The sequence below is a fragment of the Hibiscus syriacus genome, unplaced genomic scaffold (assembly GCF_006381635.1).
Source record: "Hibiscus syriacus cultivar Baekdansim isolate YM2019G1 unplaced genomic scaffold, ASM638163v2 tig00112637_pilon, whole genome shotgun sequence".
In the NCBI taxonomy this organism is placed as follows: Eukaryota; Viridiplantae; Streptophyta; class Magnoliopsida; order Malvales; family Malvaceae; genus Hibiscus; species Hibiscus syriacus.
Window position 1 is genome coordinate 246828 of NW_024063374.1, and position 27441 is coordinate 274268.

At 34.0% G+C, this 27441-nt stretch overlaps 3 protein-coding genes across 5 annotated transcripts; 1 reads left to right on the plus strand and 2 right to left on the minus strand.

Annotated features, from left to right (window-relative positions):
- The first annotated feature begins 3734 nt into the window (after nt 1-3734).
- Nucleotides 3735-7742, plus strand: LOC120182356 (E3 ubiquitin-protein ligase RLIM-like). Of its 2 annotated transcripts, XM_039187345.1 has the most exons (6): nt 3735-3842; nt 5486-6685; nt 6907-6972; nt 7042-7122; nt 7235-7399; nt 7499-7742. In XM_039187345.1, the coding sequence occupies exons 2-6, from the start codon at nt 5510-5512 to the stop codon at nt 7652-7654; spliced, it is 1644 nt and encodes a 547-aa protein (XP_039043276.1). In that variant the 5' UTR covers nt 3735-3842; nt 5486-5509; the 3' UTR covers nt 7655-7742. The 2 variants fall into 2 exon arrangements, with proteins under 2 accessions (XP_039043276.1, XP_039043275.1); XM_039187344.1 differs by lacking the exon at nt 7042-7122 and having other exon boundaries at nt 3736-3842; nt 6907-6957.
- Nucleotides 7743-9012: 1270 nt separating this feature from the next.
- LOC120182357 lies at nt 9013-11453 on the minus strand. Of its 2 annotated transcripts, none has more exons than XM_039187346.1 (2): nt 11353-11453; nt 9013-11150 (listed from the first exon to the last, which is right to left on the minus strand). In XM_039187346.1, exon 2 carries the CDS (start codon nt 10662-10664, stop codon nt 9435-9437), a length of 1230 nt encoding a protein of 409 aa, XP_039043277.1. In that variant the 5' UTR covers nt 10665-11150; nt 11353-11453; the 3' UTR covers nt 9013-9434. The 2 variants fall into 2 exon arrangements, with proteins under 2 accessions (XP_039043277.1, XP_039043278.1); XM_039187347.1 differs by having other exon boundaries at nt 9013-11133; nt 11353-11449.
- A 968-nt stretch (nt 11454-12421) lies between these two features.
- On the minus strand, nt 12422-21222 carry LOC120182355 (plasma membrane ATPase 4-like). Its single transcript, XM_039187343.1, has 17 exons — nt 21211-21222; nt 17761-17850; nt 16632-16751; nt 16309-16545; nt 15455-16216; nt 15247-15369; nt 15057-15161; nt 14829-14973; nt 14582-14746; nt 14129-14367; nt 13998-14030; nt 13827-13908; nt 13549-13709; nt 13286-13459; nt 12941-13123; nt 12674-12855; nt 12422-12570 (listed from the first exon to the last, which is right to left on the minus strand). Exons 2-17 carry the CDS (start codon nt 17803-17805, stop codon nt 12474-12476), a joined length of 2853 nt encoding a protein of 950 aa, XP_039043274.1. The 5' UTR covers nt 17806-17850; nt 21211-21222; the 3' UTR covers nt 12422-12473.
- Nucleotides 21223-27441: the final 6219 nt, after the last annotated feature.

Sequence of the window (27441 nt, forward strand, 5' to 3'; positions counted from 1 at the left end):
ACACTGTTGAACTTACATGATGAATTGTCCTTATGGGTTATGAGCCATGGATCAAGTACGTTCGTATTTCCTGATATTGTTGAAACGTGGAAATGAAATAAAGACCGTTGGAAAATTTATTCAGTGATGATTATGAGGATGATCTATGGATCTGCATTATGGTATTAAAGAGTGAATACACTGGAAGGATAATCAATTGACTTGTTGACATGCATCAGTTTGAGAGTTGTGTAACTCGAGTTGTTTGATAATATGATCGATAGTCATAGATTGTAAATGACTTGAATCTTCGATTCTATATTTTCATCTGAAATCACTTCGGTCATGTTGGAAAACGCAAGTAACGCAGAAGGAAAAGATTATGAATACCTCATTTGGTTCAATTGGGCTGAAATCCTATGAATTCAAAGTATATTCCTGAATACCCCTGATTGTTTGGGTAATGGAATCACTCGCAATAAATCTGAATTTAGAATTATTATGTATAAAAGTTCCTGAACGTTTTCCTGATGCATATAGAAACTTAGTGGAATTCTAAATGTATCAATCTGAAAGGTCTGATTAGATCGGTTAGAAATCGATTCTCTTCAATAAGATCTTATTATTGGAATCCGATCAAATTGCACAAGTTCATGTTATCCATATTGATAACTACAAAATGCATCTGAAAAATAATTGGATTCTCTAGTGTGTTCCTTATATTTTTGAAAAATTGTTTTATTGTTTTAACATGTGGTACACTGAAATCTATGGTTACTATTTTATGGATGCACTGACTTAACGGTGATGGCTTATGGATTTGTATCATTGTATAAACTTTATCTTGGAGATATAGATTTGTAAAGTACAAAAATTTTTTATGGACCTAATGTGACTCTTAGATAGGCTCTGCGACCCTGAGATCATTTTCGGGTAGGCCCTACGGCCCTAAGATGTATTCTTAGGTAGGCCCCACAGCCCCAAAATCAATTTTGGGTAGGTTCTCAGGCCCTAAGATGCTCCCTTAGGTTAACTCTTTGTAAGATGGTTTTAAAATACGAGTTTAAAAAGCTCCACTACAGTATGGTTTTACTAAACTATCATTTGATTAGTGTACCTATTATGGTTTTATCGTACTGATGGAACACACTAGGCATCCTATTCGACCTCATGAAAACGTGATAGTATGAAAGGTTTCTTATGAACTGAGATTCATGGCTTCTACTCGATGAACTTCTAAGGGAACCCCAGATTATTCCGCCCACTGGTATACGTATATACGTATGATTCAATAAGGAAATTATGGTTTCCCATTTATCTGCATGCCATGTCATGTAACATCATCTGGTAGTTCTGTATTACTGAGTTTTCCGAAGCTCACTCTATTACTCAACATTGCAGGTTAAAAGAATTGTACCAGTGCAGCTATCAACATTAGTAAGTTAGTTCTTTCGGCGTTGTTTTCAGAGTATGATACATGTGATTAGGGGGCATGTAATTATATTTTGTTTTATATACGATTCTGAAAATCTGTTTTATTTCTGAATACTAATAAATGATTTTATACGTTACATGTTTTAAGAAAAGTTTTAAATTTTCTGCTATTTTTACAGTGGTTCGCTCCAGTGGCCCTAATGTGACACTCCATATCGGATCGGGTTACCCGCATCGGTCTGAGGGGGTTACAGTTTAAATATAAATTAAAGCAAGTGGTTAATTATAATTATAGAAACAAAACAAAATTTATCTGAATAATTATGTTTTGATAATTATTCTTAAAATAATCTTTCTATTTTTATCTGAGTAATTCCGTTTTGATAATTATTTCTTAAACTTGTATCACTATTTCTAAAATAGGGGTTTGTTAAAACAAATTCTATAGATTTTTTATGTTTTGTAGTTTGAATTTGAGAGATGACTAAAATATATGATTGAATCATTATTATCTAAATTCAATTAATAATAACAAAACCATTCAGATAAAAATAAGTTTGCAATGACCAAGGGGATCGAAGAGGAAGTTGGACCCACGACTTTCTAAGACTATAAGACACGAGAGTGTTAGAATCGGAGTCGGCCCCAATCATCTGACTTCTATAATAATAATAAAACACATGGATAGCTACCTTTTCATTATTCAAAACACAATATTACTTTTAATAAAAAAACCGAAAAAATTTAGTAATGAGGACTAAATGAATAATTCTATAAATTTTATTAACCGTCACATCATCTCCTCTATTAATATGTAACTGCAGGTGGCTTGATTGATGAGATTTAAATAGTTAGGTGACTCAATTGATAAAATTAAAAAATCGATGGTTAAAGTAAAAAAGGTAAATAGTTAGGTGATCAATATTACAGTTTACCCTAAAAACTAATGTTTTGTAAATACAATTTTTTATTAAACCTTAAATTTTTTAGTATCTCTACTACGGGTTTTGAAAATTCTCTTTCATTTATTTAAAAAATTAATTGTATATTTCTTTTAGAAAATTCTCATTAAATGTCTTTAAAAATTCAGAAATTTTAATTTAATCTCTAATTAGTTTCACAATATCCATCACTGATCTACCTATAAATGCCTACCAAATTATTAAAGTTTGGAATCAATTGAATTAATTTAAAATGAAATAGACAATGGTTAAGTGAATAGGATGGTACAAATAAATATCAGTGCATAGTATCTTTGATGTGTGCGTCAAATTCAATACATAGTTATTGTAAGTTGAACTGCTCGTTGATTAAAATGGAAGAAAGCAAAAGGGAAATTCAATTATAATATGGCAATACATTCCTTCTCTGTTTTAACTCAATCAAACGCAAAATTTAAACTAACGAAATAAATATTATTGTTTACATTTTTATAGTTATAATTAATGTCTGTGATTTTCATCAATTTTTTTTTTAAGAAAGATTTAAAATAAAAATATCAAACTAACATGACAATTCTCTTGAAAATTCATGTCTATTTTATGTTAATTTTTTAAAATACTAATATTATACCAACTTAAAATACATATACCAAAAAAATATAAACGAATCGTGGGATAATCATAAAGAACAATTTAGCTAAAAAACTGATAAAAGAGACAAATATTAAAGACTAGACTTAATATTATATCAATAATTATTCATGAAAATTAAATATTTTCGTCGATATTTTTACTGAAAGTTATTTAATTATTCTTTTAGAAAACAATATTTATCTATGAAATACACACAAATAAGTGAAGAAAGAAATAGGAGGCTGGAAGGTGGTTCAGGGTCCTGGGCTGTTGTTGATGTGGCGTGTGGGGTTAGGGATTTTATTCCTTTTACGTCCACAAAAATATATATCCCACAGTTTCTCAATTTTAATTTGGGTAAACTATTCATCAAATTATGAATTTAATTTTTTATGAATTTAGTTTAAATCAGGTCTTGGAGTCGTTAACAAAAATCAATTATATTATTATGTATTATTAACAAGGAATAAACTTTGTTTATCTAATAATCAAAATAAAATTGATGTATCCTTAATTTTTTTGATTGGAATAAAATAGGGGAGGGAGGCAATTGGTACAGTTTCGTGGAGCCGTGGATGTTGACCCTAATTCCTTAGCAGAAAAGTACCGGAGGGTTTGAATATTACCCAACACCAATTTGCCGTTTAGGTACTGCAATTGCAATGGCTTTTGCTTCTTTCCTTTCCTTTCCTTTCAAGTTCCAATAATATAAAATATAACAAACAATTGGAAATTGGTTTTGCAGGCTGCTTTGGGTCTTCCTATCATTTCATGCACCTTTATTTCTTAATGCTTCTATCATCTCCTCCTTTCAACACTTCTAAGCTCTTCAATTTCTCTGGGAGAACCAAACAGGTACAACTTGATTACCCCTTTCCTTCTTATTTAGTTTTCTCTTTTTCATCCACACTTTCATCATCTTTATCTATTCTATTAACTTTTTTTTTTGAAGAAACAAAAATCTGAACCTCTTTCTTTTCTTCTCTCTTTTTTTTGAAATGGTTTTTGTTCTAATCGAGTCTTATAGTGGACAATTCATAATTCTTACTGCCTCCATACCTGGGGTTGAGTCCTACCTCTCCTTACCCCCATTACATATGGAATATGGTCAACTAATTTTTTTGTTCTAATCGAAAGGTCTTTTTTGTTATAAATAACATGAATGAATGATTTCTTTTCCTTCCTAGAAGAATTTGGTAATGGAGTCTCTCGGATTTCTGTATGGTGGCTTGGAACTTGGAAGCATTTCTTCATTTTTTTACTGTTCTTAATTTCTTTTCTCTGTTGGTTTCCTTTTAAGTTTAATTTAGTTTTGAACCCTTCAATCACGGATAAAGTCTCTTTTATTTTTAGGAAAGAAGAAATGAAAAATATAATAAAAGTGATTGTGTGGAGAATAATTCAAACACAATCGGCCTTTGAAAATGAAAACCAAACTGAGAGAGACCCACTTTTGTTGGGATCAAACACAAAAAAATACTGGAGCATGTGACCATATACCCTCCGTTTCTTCTTATTTACTTTTGGTTTTAAGAAAATAAAACACCCAAAGCCATGTTTTCTCCTTGATTAAACAGGTGCTTATTTCTTTTATATGTTTCTTCCTCTTTTCTATGTTCTAAACCATCCATGTATTCTTTTGTTTCAATTCAGTTTTGAGGTGATCTTTTTTTTTTTAATTTACTTTGGTGACTATGTCTGTGAATGCTCTTGTTTGGAATTCATAACCCTGTCATGCAATTCTAGAATTATTTTTTTTGATGGAAAGAAAATTGAAATTTAACCCCTTGGTGGACAGGCCTAATAGTTTGTGATATAGAATTGTGCTTAGGACTCTGTTCTGCAAATTTTCCTTGTTAATGGTTTGTTTTCCGTTCCCTTTCTCTTTTTGGAAGGAAGGGTGCATAGGTTAGAGCAATAAAGCTTATACAAACACTATCTGTACGGTTCCAAATTTGAGTAGCCTTTAACTATTGTTACTTGTCACTATCTTTTTAGTGATATTTTCGAATTGCTCGGTGGTGATTATGTTAATGGCTCTTAAATCATAGCCTGAGTAAGTTATAAGCATTCAAGTTAATAATTTGAAGTTGCAAATTTCGTTTTTGTGTGGAAAGGTAAAACCATATTGAAGTTGGATCTATGTATGAACATTTGCGCCCTTGTTTCTTGTTTTTATACGTTATGTTAGTTTTGTGTTGAAAGTTAGCCAGCTTTAGAAGTTTGACAAGTGGTTTTTGTCCTTTAATTTTTTAATGGAAAGTAGCATCAAGAATAGTCATCCTGGATGAAGTAAGGTTGTTGTCTAGCTCCCGTCTAAAGAGGCAGTGTTTCTAATTATTGTTTTCCTGTTCAACGAATTTTATGGCGTTCTTGCAGCATAGATGCTGTTTATGCTTGCAATTATGATTTTGGTTTTTTTTCCCTCCTGAACTAAACATGTGTCATGATGGAGGAACTCTGTCATTGCTTGATACATTTTTTTGATTTATTTCCAGATATAAGGGATACTTGTGATCTAGATGGATGGATATAGTGGTAAAAGAGCTGTTGATGGGCCTGTTGTACATGGAAAGGGACCTGGTCGCATTTTGAAGGACAGTGTTAATAACAGAGAACGGAATGCTCAGTTTTGCAATCGAATTGGATGCAGTGGTAGGCTGAATTCCTCAAAATGCACTCCAAATAGCTGCTTGGATAAAGCCAAATCTTCAAGGCCTTACCACTCTTCATCAAGTGGAAAGCAAGTAATTGGAAATTCCTCTAGGGTATCCTCTGCAGTTAGTAACACTAGGAAATCATCTACAAATCCTCGGAAAAAGCTATCATCTCAGCTGGAAACGGATTCATCTGAAACTAGGAGCCTTCAGGATGAGCTGGAAGTGTCCGAGCTCATACCTCCACCAGGAAAGATTCAAAGAGGGTTGCATCATGAATCCAACAATGCTGATTCTAGGGATGTTACAGTGATGGGAGTGGGAAGCTCTAGTTTAGCATTAAACTCTAGACCTAGGAGAAAATTTATTCAAAGATCTGGGTTGAGCAACCAGGATACTCTGGCCAGTCCATCTGTTACTTTGGGATCTCAAAGCACTTCCCAGGTGACTCGTTCTAGCACAAGCAAGTACGGTTTGAGAAATCTAAGATGTAATTCTATTTCTGATCTTGTCATAACTGGTTCTTCATCTTCGGATTCAAGCCTCAGTGAAAAGAAAGACATGGTAAAAAAGAGAAACTCTGATGAGGAGGGTAGTTCCTCCAAAGGGAAAAAGTTGAGTGGGCCATCTTTGGAGGGACGTTACAACAGTTCTGGCCACGGTGTTTCCATTTCTGATTCAAGACGGGGAAGGAATTGGCCTCCCAACAGAGGTAGCGTTGTTGCTTCAGTTAGAACTCGGAGGTCAAACAGTAGTTATGTTAGAGGGAGACTCCCTAACCAAGCAAACAGAAATAGTTTAACTTTGAATGAGTCTCCTGTAGTAATGCCACAAGTGCCTCAATCAGATATACCCAACAATTTGAGTGCTCTTGTTTCCACAGAAATTGATTCAACTCGTGCTAGTCCTTACAGTCAATCGGGTAGTATAAGTGAGGGTTTATGCAGTATCATACAGTCTAGTCCTTCAGAAGTTGGCACTAACCGCACCTTAGTGAACCGGGATAGCTTCCGGCGCTACAATATGGATGGCATTGCAGAGGTATATTGATCTCAACCTGCATTGTCCAATGCATGGATTTAGAACTTTCTCATTATTCATTGTTTCCTTCTAAGGGCTGCGTGGTGTTGCGAACAGCTTTTACCCATTAATATCTGAAATCAGTTGGTGTTACATAGTTCTCCCTCCGGAGAGATTAAAATGAATCATAAGCTTGTTTGCAGTATTGTTTTATTTATTACTATTGGTCTATGTGTATGCAGGTATTATTAGCACTTCAGAGGGTTGAACAAGATGAAGAGTTGACATATGAGGTAATTAGTCTTGAAGTGTTTCATATTGCCTGATGGTTCTGTTGCTGATTTCTGTTTCTGTCTTGCAGCAATTACTTTCTAGAGACCAGCTTGTTCCTTAATGGCCTAGACTTTTATGATCAGCATAGAGAGATGAGGCTGGATATAGATAATATGTCATATGAGGTTTGTTTTTGTTTTTGCTATGCCGGTGCTAAGTATGCATTTTATTTTCCCAGGTATGTGCCTTTTTGTCAAAGGTAAACTACATGATTAGCCTTTCTTGCTATCATGACAGGAATTACTAGCTTTAGAAGAGAGAATGGGTGATGTGAACACTGGGCTATCCAAAGACGCGTTGTCCAAATGCCTCAAAAAAAGCATCTACAACACAACATCTTCGGAGTATGCAAATATGAGCTGTGAGGGTGAAAAGGATGATGTCAAATGCAGCATTTGTCAGGTACTTTCCGCTATCACTGAAAACGCTTTTCATTTCTTCTACTCGTCTAATAATGAATGTGAGCAGAAGGGTTTTTCATTCGATGATTTTTGTTTGCAGGAAGAGTATGTGATTGGAGATGAAGTAGGGAGGTTACAGTGTGAGCATAAGTATCACGCAGCATGCATAGAGCAGTGGCTGCAGGTGAAGAACTGGTGCCCTATTTGCAAAGAATCGGCAGTGAAACCGCACGGTCTTCACTCACCTCTTGATTGAGCTGAATCTGAAGAACAGAAAGAAAGAAAGAAGGCAAAGAGAGTTTTCTTTTGTACAAATTGATGGGTTCTCTTCAATATTATTATTATTATTTTATTAACTTTATATTATGATGATTATGTAAATATGGAACCCCTTCATTAAGTCAGCTAATAAACCAAGTGATGTTGTTTCTGCACTGGATCTTATTCCCCCAAAGGAATGCATATCAGATTGCACATGTTACTGCAGTTGTTGAAGGTGACAAGTATTTTTTTAATCTTTTTTAATTTAATTTCTGGTAAACGTGAGTTAGGTGTACGATGTACTTATTTTTCATCCCTTCCTTGAATGCAAAAGCAATTATGTTTTTTTTGCTGATATTTGAAGGTTTAGGGTACACGCTAAACAGTGATACAGGATCTTATGTGACGCTGACATCATCGGCTTCTGAATTTGAATTCTAATTCTATTTTGGCCTTTGATTATGCAATGCAAAGGCTTTGGTACCTACGTCAATGATTTCTATCTAAATCTTCAAGCTATGCCCTCATTTCATTTTCATTGGTTTATTTCTTTGGTGTTTTGCCTGCAATTTTTCTGCTTTTGTTTTGGTTGCGTCAAATTGGAATGACGGAAGGTGATACCTACCTGAATATCCATACTGATGATTTTTTGCAATAACACATCAGTGTGCAAAATAAGGCCTGAAAAAGTGAAACAACCCCCTTCATCACAACATATTGATATTATAACTGATACAGGTCGATGCGGAAGAAAGATTATAACAATAGCTGCACAAGATTTCCTGGTTCATTATGTCAGTGCTTTATGGTTATATATATATATATATATATATATACACACACACACAACAATTGATCTTCCCAAGCAACAATGTAGCTTAAAAAATAACGTCCAACATCAGACATAAAAACCATGTCCATGGCTCTGAATTAGAAAGGGTGTTCCCCAACATGAGACGTAAATTTCCAAATGCCTTGAAAATATTTAAACATCATTCACTAATTCATCAACTGAACCCTGACAGCAGCCGCATGGTTCAGATGTAGCTAACTATTTAAAATTAGTAAGCTCGATAAGCAACTCATGAACTTTGTTACATTCGTTAGCTTGAAACTAGAAATTTAGTACGTATCAAATCAAGAATCAGAACAGTACTTTGAGCACCGTGAAAACTGTGTGGCACAAAATCTAATAAATGATAATTGATTACATTAACAAGTCAACTTCACAGAAAAATAGAATCGGTAGCACAGAAGCTAGAAATTCCAGCAGTTGTTGAGTGGCAGCATCTAGATATCAATCACCATGGATAATTTAATGGATGCTGATTTGATATTATTCATGGAACTCAATAAATTCTCAGATTTTAAAATTATACAGCGCTATGCAGCATCCCCTACATAAGTAAGTTTACCTTTCAACAAGCTACAAAACAGTTTTCCAGCAAAATTTTCTTAGGCTTCCTACTTGTTGACTGTAGTTTGCAAACAAAGCTTGAGATGTGTAGATAGCCAAAACAATGCTAATCATACAACATGACAACCAGTTGTCAGCACTTCCTTTTCAAGCATCTTAGCTCAGTTGCTCAAAAGTAATTTCCAGATCCATCCTGGCTCTGTGGAAGGGGTACATGCATGCCCACACTTTAACCCACAATTTCATCTTCAAGGGTCAGAGCTTTATGCAATTGGGCACCATCTGATTAATGTCAGTAATGGGAAGAACTGTGATCTTCAGTGATCATTTTTGTCAAGAAAAATTTGCACGGCATTCACTACTCAAAACAATGAATACAAACTTTTTCTAGTACCAACGGCCAATCTTCACCCAGCTGCTGGGGATTTAGCTCCATTGCCACTTTAAAATCAAGCAAAGATATCGAGCAATTCTGCCCAGGTTCCCGCAAAATTTCTGTGGGCCCAGAGCTACTCTGCATATGCAAGTGGTTACTTGGCCACATACCATTCATAAGCTTGCCTTGAGGGTGCTGCTTGTGGGCAAATTGCTTTTTCAATTCTGGTGTAGACCTTGATCCCACCAGATCTACACATGACCTGATAAGTTTCTTTAAGTATACATCCAACATGTTATTTAGCATACTAGCACATTCCACAGAAACCCCACCAAGGCCCTGTGCTGCTGCAATCTGCTCCATACGTGTCTTCAATGTCTCAATATCATATAAACCACCACAGCCATAGTAGCTAACGAAGTCACCACTGCTTGCTACTGGCAAAGCTTTGAAGGCCCCTCCAACACTAGCTGAGCAAAATGGGATCCCAAGTGGTGCTAGCAGACGGCTTCTGGAGAGATTATTGTGGTTAGCTTGCTCCAGCTCCTCCCAATCTTCAACAACAGCTGCTCCAGCCTGGTTTTTACTAAGCAGTCTTGGTTTTTCTGTAAAGTGCACGTAACCTTCTCTTTCAATTTCAGGCAGCTCAGCAACTAATTGAAGATTCTGTACTGGTCTCTGGTAATCATAAGGAATCAAATCACTGCCATTATCTTCCATTCCAATCGAGTGATCTGAGACCCTCTCAACCTTCCCATTTGGCCCAAGTGGGCTGGGTCTATCCCTGAGCTTTCTATCCCGTACTCCAGACCTAGCCTTTCGTGGGGATGACACTGGGAAAACCCCATTTGACCAAATGTCCACATTTTGGTTGGGAACAAGGGATCCATTCTGTTCATGTGCATCTTCTCTACCAGGAGACCTTTTCACAGTTTGTATCAAAGATTTCACGGGAGCTTCATGAACTGGGGGTGAAGTCTTAGCCTGACATGCATTTTTCAAGATTGAACGTATCAACTGATTATGCAGTGACAGATTCTGCCTCCCAATAAAGCGGTAACATGACTTATCAAACTCGCATTTACTGAGCTTCTGACTTAGAAACCTACTCAAATTATAAAAATACCTTTTTGACCTCTCAACTCCAATCTTCTTCACTATCTGAGATTTCAGTTCACCTAAGTCGATTCTAGAGCCCTGCTGGGATTGCATTGCTCAATGAACAAATTCCTACACCATTCTCAGAACTAAAGAATAGCTGAAACCCGTTTGCAACCCAATTTACAGTTATCTCCAGCACCAAAAAAGTCCAAATCCGCTTTGCATAACATATAATGCAGACCAAACTCTCAGTCTACGCATATAGAAAGTAAAGCAGCATGCTTGAAATCCTAGAGAGAGGGGAAAAAACTCAAAATTCCCAAGGCGGATAAAGTTATTTCAACTTCCAAACATGCCGGAATTCTCCCAGGGAGAAACCATACAATGCAAACCAAATCTCATTGTTGCAGAACCAAAACCCAATGGATCAAACCCCACTTGAGTAGTTGATAGAAACACCGGTAAACAAAGCCGAATTGAATAATGCAAAGAACAAACCAAAACCCTGGAGATGGAATCACCTAACTTAAAAGAAACAACAGCGCGTCATCTCAACCCCGCGAACCGAAAATTTAAACCACTGCAGTAATTAAAACCCTACAAGATTATTTAAAAAAAATACGGGAAATAAAAAAAGTTAAGAATTAGAAAATTAAAGTTGCAAGAAAAGAGATCAGTGGAGTTGGTAGGATAAGAGGTAAGAAAAGAGCAAGAATTGCAGAGACAGTAAGCAGAATGAAAGCGGAAAAAACAAGCTCACAACAACGAAAACAAAAGTTAAAAGATTGATGGGACTGACCTTGCTCGAACAAATTGCATAGAAATCGGGTGCCACGAAGTTGTTGTTTGGGGTTGGATTGTTCGCAGGCAGCCTCGATTTGTTTGATATTTTTCTTTTTTATTTACAATCGAGTGAGTTCATTATTATTATTTATTTATTTCGAGCTTTCTTGTTTTGCTATTATAGTTTCAGCTCCGCTTTGTGTTAGATCGATCTCTTGCTCTCTCACTGCTACTATTTTAGTTTCTCTATTTTCTATTTTAGTTTTTAATTAATTAGTTAAATCTTATTAAATTGAGTAATATCTCCCTCTCTTCTTTCCTGCTATCTCATCCTGTTTTTCATTTTTATTTTGCAAATATTTGTTCGTGAATTGAGTATCTGAGTTCATCATTTTGGGCATTGTCATGTCATATTAAAAGGAATCGGTGAGTGTACTGGATAATTAAGTCTCTTTTAGTTTCGTACATATATCAAATAGCATAATTTTTTTTTAAATATATTTAAGAATGTAATTTTATTTTATGAAATAAAAGGAAAAAAGGGGTAATGCAATCTCAATGAATTGTAAAAGCAAATAAGATACTAGGCAAGTTACAAACGGTATAAGTTTCAATGTGCAAATATATTAATTGGAGATCAATTTATTTAAGCAGATATATGACTTTTTATTATAATTTAGATTTTTTTAATAAAATTAGCGGTTTCTATTTAAAAAAAATAGATATATGGTTTTAAGTAATTATTTTGACTTGTATAATTATGATGACTTTTCACCGGTTTACCATCAAAACAAAAGTAAAAGATGATATGGCTTAGTTTATGTTAATGTTAATCGTGCATCAATTACATTTTTCCACTACAAATTGTGAACGTCGTAACAATTTTCATTTAGGAGAATTCTCCCATCAATTACAAACGTTTAATTCTCTTGTTTAAAACATTGGAATGAACTCATTTGGAACATCATGTATCCATTATAAAGGGCAGTATTTATGATATTGTATATTAACAACAAAAAGAGGGGCGAACAGTGAACATAAATTCCAACATTTAGGAAAAGGAAAATGGACCCAAGTCTAGAACAATAATATTCGCGATGAAAAGGGCCTTGTTCATCATCGTCGTCGTCACTCATTTTAAACAGTGTAATGCTGCTGAATGGTATCGATATCAAGCCCCTTGAGCTTAACAACCGATTCAACATGCCCCTTCAGTGTATTGAGCTCCCTCAGCCTACACAAAATCATCATCAAAATCCGAAATCATAAAACATTTTCACTGTTTTCTTTCAAGTGCATATACATGGCAAAGTATGTGCAGAAATTAGATGGCTCACCTTGCAACCTCAGCCCTGCGCTTGGCCTGCTCTGCAATCTCTGAAAGCTCCCTGTAACTGCTCCTTTCATGGAAAATGCTTGAGGTTTCTGGTGGTTGAAGGCCATGCAGAGTTCTCTGCGCAGCTGCCCATTGTGCTTCTCTCTCCTCTTTTCCATAATCTTTCTTCGTAGTGAAGGCAGTCTATAATGCAAAGAACCAATGAAATTCACGACACCACAAGACAAAAGTCAAAGCTCTCGACAAATTTGGAATGAATGAAACATACCCTGTTCTCCAAAAGATTATCCCAAGCTTTTCCACTAAGAACATAACGTATTGCAAACTTGAGAAGATCCAGTGGGATATATGTTACCACACTGTATAGCCAGATTACACCAGCCCATCCCCAACCCATACCTTTAATCCTTGCGAAACCCCAATTTGCATACACGGCTATCAAAGTGGCCACCTGCCACACATTTTTAGGTCGTTATAACTATAAATTTATAATCGGGAGTAATCTGTTAATAACACACTATATAATATATTCATATATGAGCCTTCTAAAACTTATGATAAAAAAATAGACTTCTTTAATGGATAGTTTACTAGATTAATTAATTTTTCTTACCAGCTGAGCAATCATAAAAGCACTGACTAGCAGAAGTCCTGGACGTTCAAAATAGGACCAACTGCGAGACCTTGTGACGAAAATGAGGGCCTGACTCACAATACTAACTTGAAGGTATAAAGCTGCCATCATTTCTTCATTACTATTCCTCAGTGGTCTAACGTGAAATGTGTCCTGAAATAGAGGAAATGGAAACATACCAAAATTAAAAGAAATCTCACCAAAACAATACATTAAGGATACATAGCAAACGAGGTTCTTACTGAGAAGAAATTAGTGTCTATCATTGCCCAGAAGAATATCACAGTCATTAGAGCTAAGTAACCTCCAAGCACAATGCCAGTAGCAAAAATCTCCTTGAGTTTCCAGCTGTCCGGTTGTGGAGATGGCTTCACTCTGTCCTTGGAAATTGTCATGATTGTACCTATAAATATGATGATGACTTAATCAGATTCAAAATCATGATGGGTGTGGGTCCTGGTGACTTGTACAATAACGCATATTGATAAAACAATGAACAATCTGATAAAGAACATCTCACCGTCATTCAGGATGGCAATAATTAAAACCATGAAGGGTGCAAAGTCAAACTTCCAGATCAAGGCGATAAACATGAAGCCAAACTGCCAAATGACAATGAAAAACTTAATCCATTTGTAAAGTGATTAAGCATTACCAGTATTCTGCGTCTTAGAGGTCTTTATATACTTACCACAATACGAATGGTGATTGAAACTGCATAGATCTACAATGTGAAGGAATAAGAGAAAAAAGGTTACAATCACTTTACCGAGGAATAAGGGAGTGGAAAAGCAAACAAAAAGAAAGCAAATATATACTCACAGTGTAGTTCTTCATCCTTTGGAAAATAGCCCTGCTGGTCAGCACTGCACTGATAATGACACTTAGCCCGGGTTCAGTCAGTACGATGTCTGAAGCACTTCGAGCTGCATCTGTAGCATCAGCAACAGCAATTCCAATGTCTGCCTTCTTTAAAGCAGGGGCATCATTGACACCATCTCCTGTCATGCCACAAATATGCTTTCTCTCCTGTAGCCTCTTAACTATTTCATACTTGTGTTCTGTCATTGGTAAGAAAAGGAACTGTTAGGGAGAAAAAAATTAAAAGAGTAGAGGCCCCATAATTAATTAATGGAACTTTTAAAAAATTATCCAAGTATCAAAGGTGCATGGAAATCAATAGTTATTGTGATGATTACAGGCAGCCAGTGTTACAGAACACTTTCCTCGAAAAGCGAAAGTATAGAAGCTTTATCAACAAAGTTCTTAAAACACCTGGAAACACTCCTGCAAATCCGTCAGCCTTTTCAATCAATTCATCTATAGGGAGAGCAGCAATGGAAGCGTCCTTGCCTTGGCCCAGCAAAGAAGATGAAGGATACATGTTTGTTCCCATTCCAAGCCTCCTGCCGGTTTCCTTGGCAATTGCAAGCTGATCCCCTTGGTATTAAAAAAATAGTATAAAGATTACATCATGAAGTTATAGACAATGTTCAATTCTAAACAACTAAACAACTCTGACCGGTAATCATCTTAACATTCACTCCAAGGTTAAGAGCTCTTCTGATTGTCTCAGCGCTATCATGCCTTGGAGGATCAAATAGTGGCAACAAACCGACAAACTGCCATGGTGCCCCAGGATCATCTTTTGTTTTCTCAGGTATTTCCTGCAGAAATAGAAATCAAACGTAGTATTATTATCACAATTTAGTTTTCTCGATTTAAGCATGTGCAAGTTTAATTTTCTGACCTGTCTTGCAACAGCTAAAGACCGAAGCCCGCGTTCAGCAAATTTATCAATAACTGCATGAACCTTTCTCTTGACATCTTCTTTGCAATTGCAAAGAGTTATAATCTATTTAAGAATATTGAAAGCATATATGTTAGAAGTTACCTACCAAAAAAGGTCAGAACTATTCTAAAATGAGAAAATAAAGTACCTGCTCTGGTGCACCTTTGCTAGCACGATGCCAGTTTCCATCAGAATCAATGTAGGTTAGTGCAGTTCTCTTGTCTACAGGGTTGAACGGGAGGAAGTGAATCTCTCGAATGCCGGCACGTGCCTGCCCAATTAGTATCCAAAATGACTAAGGAATTCTTGTACTCAATCGTAAATATAATAAAAGACCAGGAAGAGAAAAAAAATACCTCCTTTGGATCCGCAAGCATTCCAACAATTGCAGCATCAATAGCATCCTGATTTTCAGTCCTTGATGCCCTTGCAGCATAAAGAATAACATGCTCTCTTTCGACTCCCTTTGCAAATACTTCAATTAGGTTTCTATCAACAGTAAGTTTGTTCAAAGTCAGAGTTCCAGTCTTATCACTGCATAGAACATCCATTCCTGCCATTTCTTCAATGGCTGTCATTCTCTTTGTGATAGCCCCTTGTTGAGAAAGCCTGTGGGAACCAATAGCCATGGTGACAGACAACACAGTTGGCATAGCAATTGGGATTCCACCAATCAAGAGAACCAGTAAATTGTCAATCCCATCCCTATACTTGCGGTTCTGTATTGGGTACATGACTATTAACTCAACGGCTATTCCAACTGCAATTGAGCAGATGCAGAAATTACCAATGGCAGTCAGAACTTTCTGGAAATGCCCAACTTGATTGGTGCTGTCCACTAGGTGGGCAGCTTTACCAAAGAAGGTGTGAACACCAGTTGCAATAACAACTGCTTCTATTTCGCCCTGTTTACACGTTGAACCAGAAAACACTTCATCTGATGGATTCTTCGTGACAGGAAGAGACTCCCCAGTAAGAGCAGATTGATCAATCTTCAAAGGATCACCCTCAAGAAGACGAGCATCCGCAGGAACTATGTCTCCCAATTTAATAGTGATAATGTCCCCTGGAACTAGAATTGCTGCTTCTTGCTCGCTCCATCGACCATCTCTAAGAACCTATATGTTACATGGACAACAAACCGGAATCATGAGTAAAATAAGATAGAAAGATGATTCAACAAACTGTTGGGTTGCTGAATATATCTCACTTTAGTTTTTGGAGCAAGATTAGCCATGAGAGCAGCTGCAGCGTTACCAGCATTATTTTCTTCAATAAAACTAATGGTGGAGTTGATCACCAAGAGGACAATGATACCAACGAAGTCCTGCCAGTCCGGCGGCCTTCCATCACCATTTGCCAGGGCAATGGCCATTATAGCAGCAGCTTCCATGACCCATGACAATGGGTTCCACATAAAACTCAAGAACTTGAGCACTTTGCTCTCCTGTTTGCAAAGTATCATACTATGTCATACAAAAAACAGAAGCTGAAAATTTACAAACTTAAATGTAAGTGGTATATGGTATGAACCTTTTTCTCTTCTAGTTTGTTTGGTCCAAAAACTTGAAGGCGATTGTTGCCTTCCTCGGTAGTCAACCCTTCTCTTGTACATTTCAACTGCTCGAAAACTTCCTCAATAGGAATCCGTTCCTGTAAGCAATTGTCACTTAGCCAACTTACAGAAACTGCATTTTAGGAACATGTAATGTTGATTTGGTTTGTGACTTGTGATCCATGCAAGAACTGGTGATTATTATTGTCTTTACTTTCATGTATAGCCTACCTATGTGGAAACGATGCTATTCAAAGTAACCGACATGACAAAACAAACCAAACCACAGAGAACCCTGAAAAGGAGGGAATATTGTTCTTTGTTAAAAAAAACAATTAAAAAAGAGAAGGAATATAATTTTTTTCCTAAAGACGTGAAGAGATTCATGTTGAATCTCAAAAAGCAGTATAGACAAAAGGACCTATCCATTGATATTTACAGCCCATCCATCGAAGTAATTAATCTTTTTGGTTCAACTGAACTAATTAGTGAGCTTAGTTATACTGTAGCCATTGATATAGTCATAGGATGTCCGTTCAAACTATATTTATTGGCTTTTAAAAAAGAAAAAAAAAGGAATAAATAAATCCTCATTGGCTTAGGAAATTACCAAAGGTTGAAGAATTAGAATTTTTTTCTAATATTATATAACAGAATGCATTTATTATGCAATTTCCAAAGAAAAAAGTCAACGGAGATCTTCAAGACCCGAAAACTCTGATCACACAACGAGAGACAGATGTCAAATCAATCATATTTATGAAATCTTAATTTGATTAGAATAATAATATAGATATCATAATATTTATTACCTAATCGTAACGGAACGTATGGCTAAAATATGTTTGGTATGGTACCAAAATCTTGAAAAAGAAACAAATGAAACGACTAAAATCTCGTTTGAATCATAATATCATCTACAAAGGAAAGTCCGGAAAGAATTCTATCACGCATGGTGAATTCTATTCAGTTAGCCAAAAAGTAATGGAAAGAATCCCCTGTTTTGATGAAAACTGGAATCGTAACTGTAGGTGGGGGGAAACACGATCCATGTAAACCGGATTGCATGTATAAGATTTATGTAAAGGAGAAGAGAAAGAAAAATACCAGATCAACGGACTCGTTTTTGATCTCCTCGAGGCTGATGCCCATCTTCCAAGCTTAGTAGTGGGAGCAGCAGCCAGAGATGAAAAAAAGCTATAGGAATACAAAAAGAAACGCCACACACTTAAATACTCATCTTCGCAACAATGAAAACAAAGTCTAATAGTAATACTTGAAAAAAAAAGTGTAAGAAGAAAAATGAAGGCATAGAAAGAGAGAGAGAGAGACGTATCCCAGTTTTTATTTTCCATCTTTTTTTTCTTTTTACCTTCTGGGGTCTTACAAACGTAAGAGAATGGATCCTGTGTGTGGAGTTGGTGAGTTTATATATACGTAACGAAAGGGAGGGATGAGGAGCCTTACGGTAACAAAAGCAAAAGGAGAAGCGCACCGAGGTGGACAGTGGGTCCCGCTTAGCCTGGTCCTTCTTGGCCTCTTTTACTCCTCACGCGCTGCTTACCTCACTCTCAGACACTCGTCCCCGGAATCTCCACGGACTTTTCTTCGCTTTCTTGTTTTTCAACTTCAATTAATGCCAAGCTTATCTCTATACTTTAGTTCTGTGTTACCCATATTCATTATTTTTTCGAGTTCAATATAATATCTATTTAAAATATTTTTAATTATTTAATAATAAACGTTTATATATCTTTATAATTATTAAATTTTAAATCTTATGAAATAATAATAATCATTTAATCACAAAAGTTATTTAATTTGTGCATAAATATTCATCTTTAAATAAAACCACTAATATACTAAGAAAATCTTTATATTAGAATTTGAGTTGAGTATACAACATGTTTAGTATATAAACTATTTTAGCTATGAATTGAGTACTTTTTAAACTGATACATACATCTTTTATTGTTAATTATATTATTAAATTGATATTAAAATATTAATATTAATATATAGTTAATAATTATGAAATAAAATTAATATTAATTGAAAAATATTTTGAATAAAATATACGTTTATTATCTAACTTATTACTTTTTTTCTATTTTGATATCTGAACTTCACTTATTTTTCAAAACCATACCTAACATTTAGTTTAATGTTTCAATTTGATACTCCGCCATTAAAAAAACGATAATATTGACATGTCACCATTAAATAATGTCACGTCATCATTAAACAAATTATAAAAAATATCATGTCAGTAATTCTGTTAATCTTTTGACGATAGTGTGTAATACCCCAAAAATTCAAACAATGACCAAAATGAAAATTGGTAAAGTTTGTTGGTCAAAGTAGAAAATTGGGAAAACGTTTAGGGAATTAAGTGATAATTTCCTAAAAAGAATTTTATTCCATAAATATATGGTTTACTCTTGAGATTGGAGTTTTATAGAAATCATATTGTTGGATTTGGAATTTAGTAAAGAAAGGGTTAAAGCCGGTAAGGAATCAGTAAATTCCGATCGAATTGGAATTCTAAAAAAATTTGAAGGATGTTATAAAATGGATGGAAATATTATTTTAATATTTTGGATCAGAGAAATTTGGCTTGGAATTATGCAAATTTTCAGATTTAACCGAAACTGTGAAATTTAGTGACTAAATTGCAAGTTTTGAAAATTTTAGGGCATTTTCGTAGGTCAAAGTCAAATTAAATTATATTTGACTTTGTAATAATCAGATGGCTTGGTTTTTTTGGTAAATAAGAAGATTCATTAAGGGTGATTTAGTCTTATTCCAATTAAATGAATTTTATATTCATTTAAAGTTAGATATAATCTAAATTAAGATGAAATGTTTCCTAAATTTCATCCAAATTTGCTCTCTTCTTCTCCAAAACAGACGTGGTCTTCTCCTAAGGTAAGAGCAAGGTTTAACTCAATTTTTCAAGCAATTTCTTTAGGATTATGAGTATGATGAAGATAGAAAATTGTTATATGGGAAAAAGGCTATCATTTGGTACCAATATTGCATGATAATCTTGCTTGATTCAAATATCCCCAAATCTGGAAATTTGGGTTTATACAATGGTTTTTGAAATTGATGATGATTATTGATGATTTTGAGGTTGTATAAAAATAATTTGGAGGTTATTTTTATATATTGTGTTCATTATGGATCTAGTTTGGTTTAAAATAAACGGGGATCAATTTCAAGTTGTATACAAAAAGATATGAATTTTTAACCAATGAAAGGTCAGAAAAATCGGACAGCAGAATTCTGTACAAAACAGATTATGTTGGTGAACTTTGAAAATTCACCATAAATTGTACAGAATGAATTAGAAGGAGTTGTTTATATGGATAGATTCGTATTCGAGTCTAGTTTTTAACGGAAGAAACGGAATTGAATTCCAGTGTTTATATCAATACAGAATAATGATTCTTTAAGGGTAGTACGAATTGTCTGAATTCTGGAAAATTGATGGGTTATTGTATAAGTGTTGTATAATTGATGTACTATGCTGGAAATTGTTGTTCAGGAATTGAAATGAATGTTAGATGTGAAATAATTTCAATACTGGAATTTTTGGTATTAAGAGTCTAGGTGATAATATGGTGAAGGACCATTTTGAGTAAATTAGAAAAGTGGGTTCCAATGTTAAAGGAATTAATAAGTACTTAATTATTTGGTGGAAATGAGTTTGAAGTATGCTATGGAATTATTTTGGAATATGGTTATGTTAGTACAATACTAACATATGTATTGTTATAAATTTGTGATTTATACAGATCATGGTTGATTTGCAATTGAAGCAAGTCAAGTATAAAAAGGGTATATTGTGGACAGTAGTGAGGCTCATATATTTTGAAAGACATAAAGTGTCAAGGTGAGTGCAATACATGCATGAAATTTATACATGGATGTTTTATACATCATAAGGAAGACTTGCGATAAGTCGACCTTGTTTATATCGACATGATTTTATATCATTTTTTATAAATTGACATTGAGATGTCAGAGTATGAAATTAAAATGCATTGATCATAAAAAAAGTGATATTTTACCATGAATGTTTTCGGGTATGAAATGCCCAATGTTAAATTTGATAATATACTTTGCCATGGATGGATCGAATAAAATAGACTATATGCCCAAGTAAGTCATTGAGGGACAGGGTATAGTTGGCATGCCATAGAGTATAGCAGCTGCAAGTTTATAATACACTTCGGTGTATATGGTGGGCACGACCTTATGTGTAATACACTTCGGTGTATATGGTGGGCACGACCTTATATGTAGTACACTTCGGTGTATATGGTGGGCACGACCTTATGTGTAGCACTACGGTGAAAATATTACTCGAATACCCAGAGTCCTCAAGGTTTAATATGGGCTATTGGCTATGTATTATGTTTTATTGGTTAATAAATGGTAACCATGCAAATAAGTTTATGAGCTTACGGAATAATGGCAAGTATATTGGAAAAATAAGCTTACGAGCTTATGGAATTTAAATGGTAAGTATTTTGGGTAAAATAATCTTACGAGCTTATGGGATAAATGGTAAGAGATTTTATATTATGTTGATCACGGTAAAATATTGAATATGTTAGAAAAATGGTTTTATGGAAATTTGATTTTTGATATTGAAAATCATGCATGAATTGTATTGCACTGTTAAATGTTTTAATTGCCTCACTAAGTTTATACTTAGCGTGTGATGATTTTCACGCGTAGGTAAAAAGCAAATAATAAGAATAAAGAGTTCAGAACGACATCAAGCATCGAGAGGTATATTTCAATATCAATAAGACATCCTATTGTGAAATTTGATTTTAGATAGTGACATGTAATTTGAAAATGTTCAATTTATTTGTTTAATTAATTTTGGAAATTTTTATAGTGATGAAAGGTGAATTTTTATGAATTTATATGTAAATTTTCGGAAGTTACTGTAGCATGAACAGTAACCACGGTTTTAAGCAAAATTTTACAGATTGTAAAAGGGTACCGATTCCCCTGCTACAGGGAATCGATTCCCCCACTGTTCACTATTCACGGGTAATATTCACTATTCATAAATAAAAATATTTTTGAATTAAATTGTTATAACGAAACATAATTTTTATAATATGATATTTTTATAATATCATTTACTATTTTAAGAAAATAAATTTTAAATCGCACTCAAATTATGGAATGGTTTTAGAAAATACGGGTGACATCTATAATCTGTATAGGTATAATTATACGGGTTATGGGTGTTACATAGTGATACCAAATTGAAGCTTAAACTAAATGTTTTTTATAATTTATTTTCATAATAAATTATATACTAAAAGTAATAATTTATATACTAAACGGGTAGTTTATCCAAATATTTTTATAATTTATATTCATAATAAATTATATTTTTTATTGTTTCCCTTTTTATTGATGTAGAAAAAAATTAATTGGATAACATCATATGTCCTTAGTTTTTAAAACATACACGTACATGTACACCCCACAAACATACACATGCCTTGTATACGTAATTACTTAAATTTAAAATTTTCAAGGAATCTCTCTTTAACCACCGAAGATATTCAATGAGTTCATCATTATAATTAAACAAACAAAAAAATTAATCTATCAATATATTGAATATTAATAACTATATATTGTTAGAACCAAACCATAATAAATATGAAAATTATTTAGGACCTAATTATGCCAAACCATCAAAAATAAAATAAACTATATTTACGGAAGCGTGCCTGAATTAATTGATATGTTAAAATTCTTGAATATTTATTTAGTTGTGATCTTCCAAGAAGATAGAATTCTCTTAAGTATAAACTATATAACGGGGATGAGAGTAATACGATATGATCTATTTCTTGGGGATCATAACCCCTTTATATATATCTGATTTAAGAATCAATTGTTGTATGTATTTATAACTCCGTCCCTCATCAAATTATAAATACAAGTTTAATAGTATCTACAATTTTATTTCCGTTACACTTATAATACTTTATGACTTTATAATATAATTGATCACTTAATTTATGTCATATTTTATTATAACAATATATATTAAAAATATGTGTCCACAATTATGGATTTTAATCCAACATATATAACAACTAGCCACTATAATGGTAATATATTATAAAAATCAAGCATTTTATAAACTTTACATGTTAATACATCTATGATTTTTTAATCAACGATTAATATTTAAAATAAATAGAATAAACATGACCTGCACAGTAAGAAATATACGTAAGGTAAACTACAAATTTCGTCATTCAAATTTGATTCTATTTCTATTTTGGTCACTAAACTTTAAAAATTTCAATTTACTCACTCAACTTTGATATTACATCATATTTTGTCACTCCGCCTTTAATTATTTAATGATGTTATGACACATCCATCTTATTTTCAAATGCTCGAAAATTTTCTTTTAAAATATGTGAAAATACTCTAGAAATCTTTCTTTTTGAAATGAAGCAAATTGAAATTGAGTGAAAATTAAAAAAATAAATTTAATGATAAAACAAGAATATGAACAAAGTTGAGAGATGGAAATAACAGTTTACCCATACAAGTAATAAAATTAAGGGTAAACTACTTATTTGGTACTCCATATATTCTCGTATTTATGTTTTGGTCACCTAACTATTTTTAGCAAAATCATACATGATGATATGTTATTTTTGTCATTAGTCATTAAGTTTAATTGTTGACTTAATGAAAATGGTGAGATAACATGATATAATAACAATTTTAGTCTTCCAAAATTTATACATTTATCAATTCACTCCTAATTCGCAACAGTTCAATAAATCTTTAATATTTAAAAATCATATCAATTTAGTCTTCACTCCTAAAATGAAACGAAAATTATAAAGAAAGCTATTAGGAATACAAGCTTTGGAGGTTATTGGCTCTTGTTCAAGACAACCAGTCTTTCATTTTCATTATTTTTTTATATATATAATTTCGGTATAAAAAGAGAGGGGGAGCGTGGAGCGACGCGAGGGGAGGCGAGGCATGGAAGGAAAATAAATGGAAATGTTTATTAAAAAAACATGAGACTTTAGTTTCATTATCCCTAGGTTAGGTTCTCCAATCCCTTTGTCAAAAAGGTGGTGGCTGTGGTAGGAAATTTCCGCTTATGTTGAGGTTGTCTTCTTATGTCCCCACCCTCCCTCTACGATTGATATCCATCCAATTTGAATTGATTTTTAAAGAAATATATATGTGATTATTTAAAAAAAAAGGCACCCCAATAGTGATTTGCTTTTAATTGTTAGCTACATGCACCAACATTTCTTCTTGACCGTACGTTTGTACCGAACAAAGCTCAAGTTGGAACGTACGCATTGTTCAATATCAAAATATTTTATTTATTGGACCAAGAAACACGGGTGGGAATTGGAAAACAAGGACAATTTCTGTACGTTTGTGAATGTGAATGAGAAAGCCGTAACGAAAAACGTCAACGAAGGGACGCTTCAAATTCAATGCGAATATTAATAGTATATGATAAATTAGCGATTTTATTTTTCATGTAAATGAATTAAAAAGGGAAGCGAAGATGAGTGGATTCCATGCGTCTAGGGCTGTTCATTCAGTTAATTCGGTGACCGAACCGATCGAACTACCATTAACCGAAAATCAACTACCTTTTAGGTTCAAATCGAAAATGCCAATGGAAACTAATCTAAAGAAAATCAAAATAACTTAATCCCATTATTCGTTTGCCTTGCCCTCGTTCCAAGCAAACATGAACCCAGAAAACAAAGGCGGGTGATTCAGAACAAACAAAGATCCACATCTAATTGCCACAATGAAAACAGAGTTATCTCAGGGAACATGAAAGAACATTCAAAACCAATCATTCATGAAAACACCCAAGAAGGAAAACCACCCAAATCGCATGAAAAAAATAAAGACCCATTAGTTTATTCATCTTGAAAGACAGCACAAAAGGAATTATTAACCCAAAAATCTTACCTCTCAATAGCCAGATTATTTCAAGCAAAGAACTCTTATTCTTTTCTTAAAAACGTGAGAGGTTGTTTGCTTCAACTAGAAAGATAGAAAGAAGACAATAAATAACAAGGCACGTTGCTTCCTGTTTATTACTTTTTGTATTTGTTAGCTATAAACTTGTGAAACCACGTACTGCAAGTTCCTATGTTGTCAAAAGCGTGCTCCACCTGCCCATGCTCGAGTCAGAAAATCCAGAATGCTCGTGCTCCGCATTCAAGAAATGGCTGCAAGTTACACAAATCAAGGCATAAAATAATTGATAACCGAGTATCAGGAAGTGGGGGCAGCATGGGGTGAAAAAATAATAAAAAATATTTAAGGATTAATTCGATTAATTCGGTTAATTAACCGATTTCGAACCGAATTAACCGTTAACCGAATATCTAAAAAATCATTAACCGTTAACCGATCGAACTAATTCGGTGGCCGACCGAATTAACCAAACTAATTCGGTTCGATCGGTTAACCGAATTAGTTCGAAAATTTGAACACCCCTACATGCGTCGAACAGGCTAGGTTCCGTAGGATAAGAAATTAAACCCATTTGACTATGGCTCAACCACCCATTTCCAATTCTAGCGTTGAATGTGGAGTTTGAATACAAATCTCAAACTGAAAGCTCCGACACCGGCAGGCTTAAGCAACCTTATTCTTTCCTATAACTCATGCTATTCTAAAACTACATCACATTTGCTTGACGTCCCGAGTTGGAAAACACTAAATCATTTTTCATTTATTTTGAGCGACAGCGTTGCCCACGTTTTCTTCACCCTCACCAAAGCCCTATTTCATCACATACACGAGTGTGTGTATGTATAGTTTTAATTTCTTACATGTTATGTCGACGTATACCCGTCTTCTTCCGAATCTTTGGGAGTTATACTATTCTATATTTTAATTTTAATCTTCTTAGAAAAACATATACTATATTTTATATAGTAGTTTCATGCGGATTTGTTAAATTGACATAAAGTGAACATTACCATTTAAATATATCTTAATTCATAAATACGTGAATGATAGTTAGATTAGATATGTGTTAATTCAGCATCTCCTTTTTGTGTATTTGAAAGGGCATATACAGAATGATTTAAAGTCAAACCGTCCTATTACCATTCTATTTAAAATTTGTTTATGTTTATATATTTAATTTTGATTTTGGACCTATCAACGTTACTATGACCTAATCTAATCCTAATAACCTCATGAATTTCACTTCACAAAGCTAGGCCATCAAAAGCCTTTAATAATTTGTAATAATATGACCTTATGGTTGAAAATTCTCCCGCATAGTTAACATGTTGTAGCGGTCACCACACGGCTATGGTCCTTGTCCATATTAATTCCTGAAAATGATTTTTAAGAACTCAAAATTCCTATTAAAATGTTGATAACCTTCATTTCTCATTATTCTAGGAGTTTATTGGTTTCACTTCAAATCTCATTCAGTTTTTTCTTCTTATATTCGAAATCCGATATTCATTGTAATAAAAAAGTATCAACAAACACAAAATTTAAGGGCATATTCGCTAATATAGTTTTCACTATCTTCATCTCGGACTCGGAGGCTACAACTTCTGATTTATTGGTTCTAAACACTACACTATGAATATCTCAAGATATCTGTTAATAAAAAAAAATGGAAAAGAAGGCTTTGGTTCATAATAATTCTAAGACTAACTATGAAAAAGATTAGTTCGAATCAAGTCATAGGTGAATTGATGACACCTAAGGATCTACAAAACTGTGGAGGATGGAGTGAATTGCATTTTTCTTGTTAAAATCGAACATGTCAAGCCGTAATCCTTTGGTTGGTAGAATCATACTTCAATCATAGGCTCAACAACAGACCCACGCCTATTTGACTATTGAACGGAGTTGAAAAGGGATGTTTTTGATAACCTGATCATACATAGAACATACATTGATATAAAATGAGAATCAATTCAATGGATTTCTCACAATCTGAAACAACTCAGTCACCCATGACATTAAACAATAGACTTGCTCCACTATTATCTTTGAACTGTCTCTAGTAATCTTTGTCACACCTCAAATTAGGGCCTAAAATTTTCTTTAAAAAATTTTCGTGGACAAAATTGAAATTTTAATTAAATTTGGGACCAAAATGAAATTTTGATTAAATTTGGATCTAAATTTAGAAATTGTTAAAAAATTGAGGACACATGACATGATTTTGTCATTTTCTTTTTTAGGGTTTATATAAACCCAAATCTGAAAAGTTTTCATTTGGAAACTAAAATTTTCTCTCATTTCACATATTTCCTCTTATAGAAGGAAACCTTTGGTCGCCGATTCATCGTCGATCGTTACTCCATTTTCGACACCTTTCGCACCATCATGTTCCTTGCGTTGTCCCAGTCCATCGGTGTCCACCTTGTCTCCGTTGTCCCCAGCGTGTGAGAGGTGAGAAAGATAAAGTTTCCGACGTTTCGAAATTGAGCTCTACGCCGTTCACCATTGTGAATTGAGCTTGGTAAGTATCTCAAAACCCATTAAAAGTACATAAAATTTTTTCGTAATTTTTCCAACCCCTGAAGGCTTAGTATTTTTAGCATTTTTGCTTATTTATTTGAGATTTGATTATGGAATTGATCTAATAATATATTTTTATGAAGATACTCGTGTTTCACCCGACCGAGGGTCGATTAGATCCGGTGTTTTCCGTCTGTCAAACCCGCTCGATCCACCTTCTACGAGAGTTAC

What these genes read in the sequence shown, in the direction of transcription:
- LOC120182357 (XM_039187346.1), bottom strand. Translation starts at nt 10,664, where the DNA reads ATGCAATCCCAGCAGGGCTCTAGAATCGACTTAGGTGAACTGAAATCT.
- LOC120182355 (XM_039187343.1), bottom strand. Translation starts at nt 17,805, where the DNA reads ATGGGCATCAGCCTCGAGGAGATCAAAAACGAGTCCGTTGATCTG. An exon ending in ATCTTGCTCCAAAAACTAAA is followed by an intron (nt 16,217 to 16,308) that starts GTGAGATATATT and finishes TGTAACATATAG; the next exon opens with GTTCTTAGAGATGGTCGATG. An exon ending in TATTGCCATCCTGAATGACG is followed by an intron (nt 13,710 to 13,826) that starts GTGAGATGTTCT and finishes TCATATTTATAG; the next exon opens with GTACAATCATGACAATTTCC.
- LOC120182356 (XM_039187345.1), top strand. Translation starts at nt 5,510, where the DNA reads ATGGATGGATATAGTGGTAAAAGAGCTGTTGATGGGCCTGTTGTACAT. An exon ending in ATGAGGTAATTAGTCTTGAA is followed by an intron (nt 6,973 to 7,041) that starts GTGTTTCATATT and finishes TACTTTCTAGAG; the next exon opens with ACCAGCTTGTTCCTTAATGG. An exon ending in TAGATAATATGTCATATGAG is followed by an intron (nt 7,123 to 7,234) that starts GTTTGTTTTTGT and finishes CTATCATGACAG; the next exon opens with GAATTACTAGCTTTAGAAGA.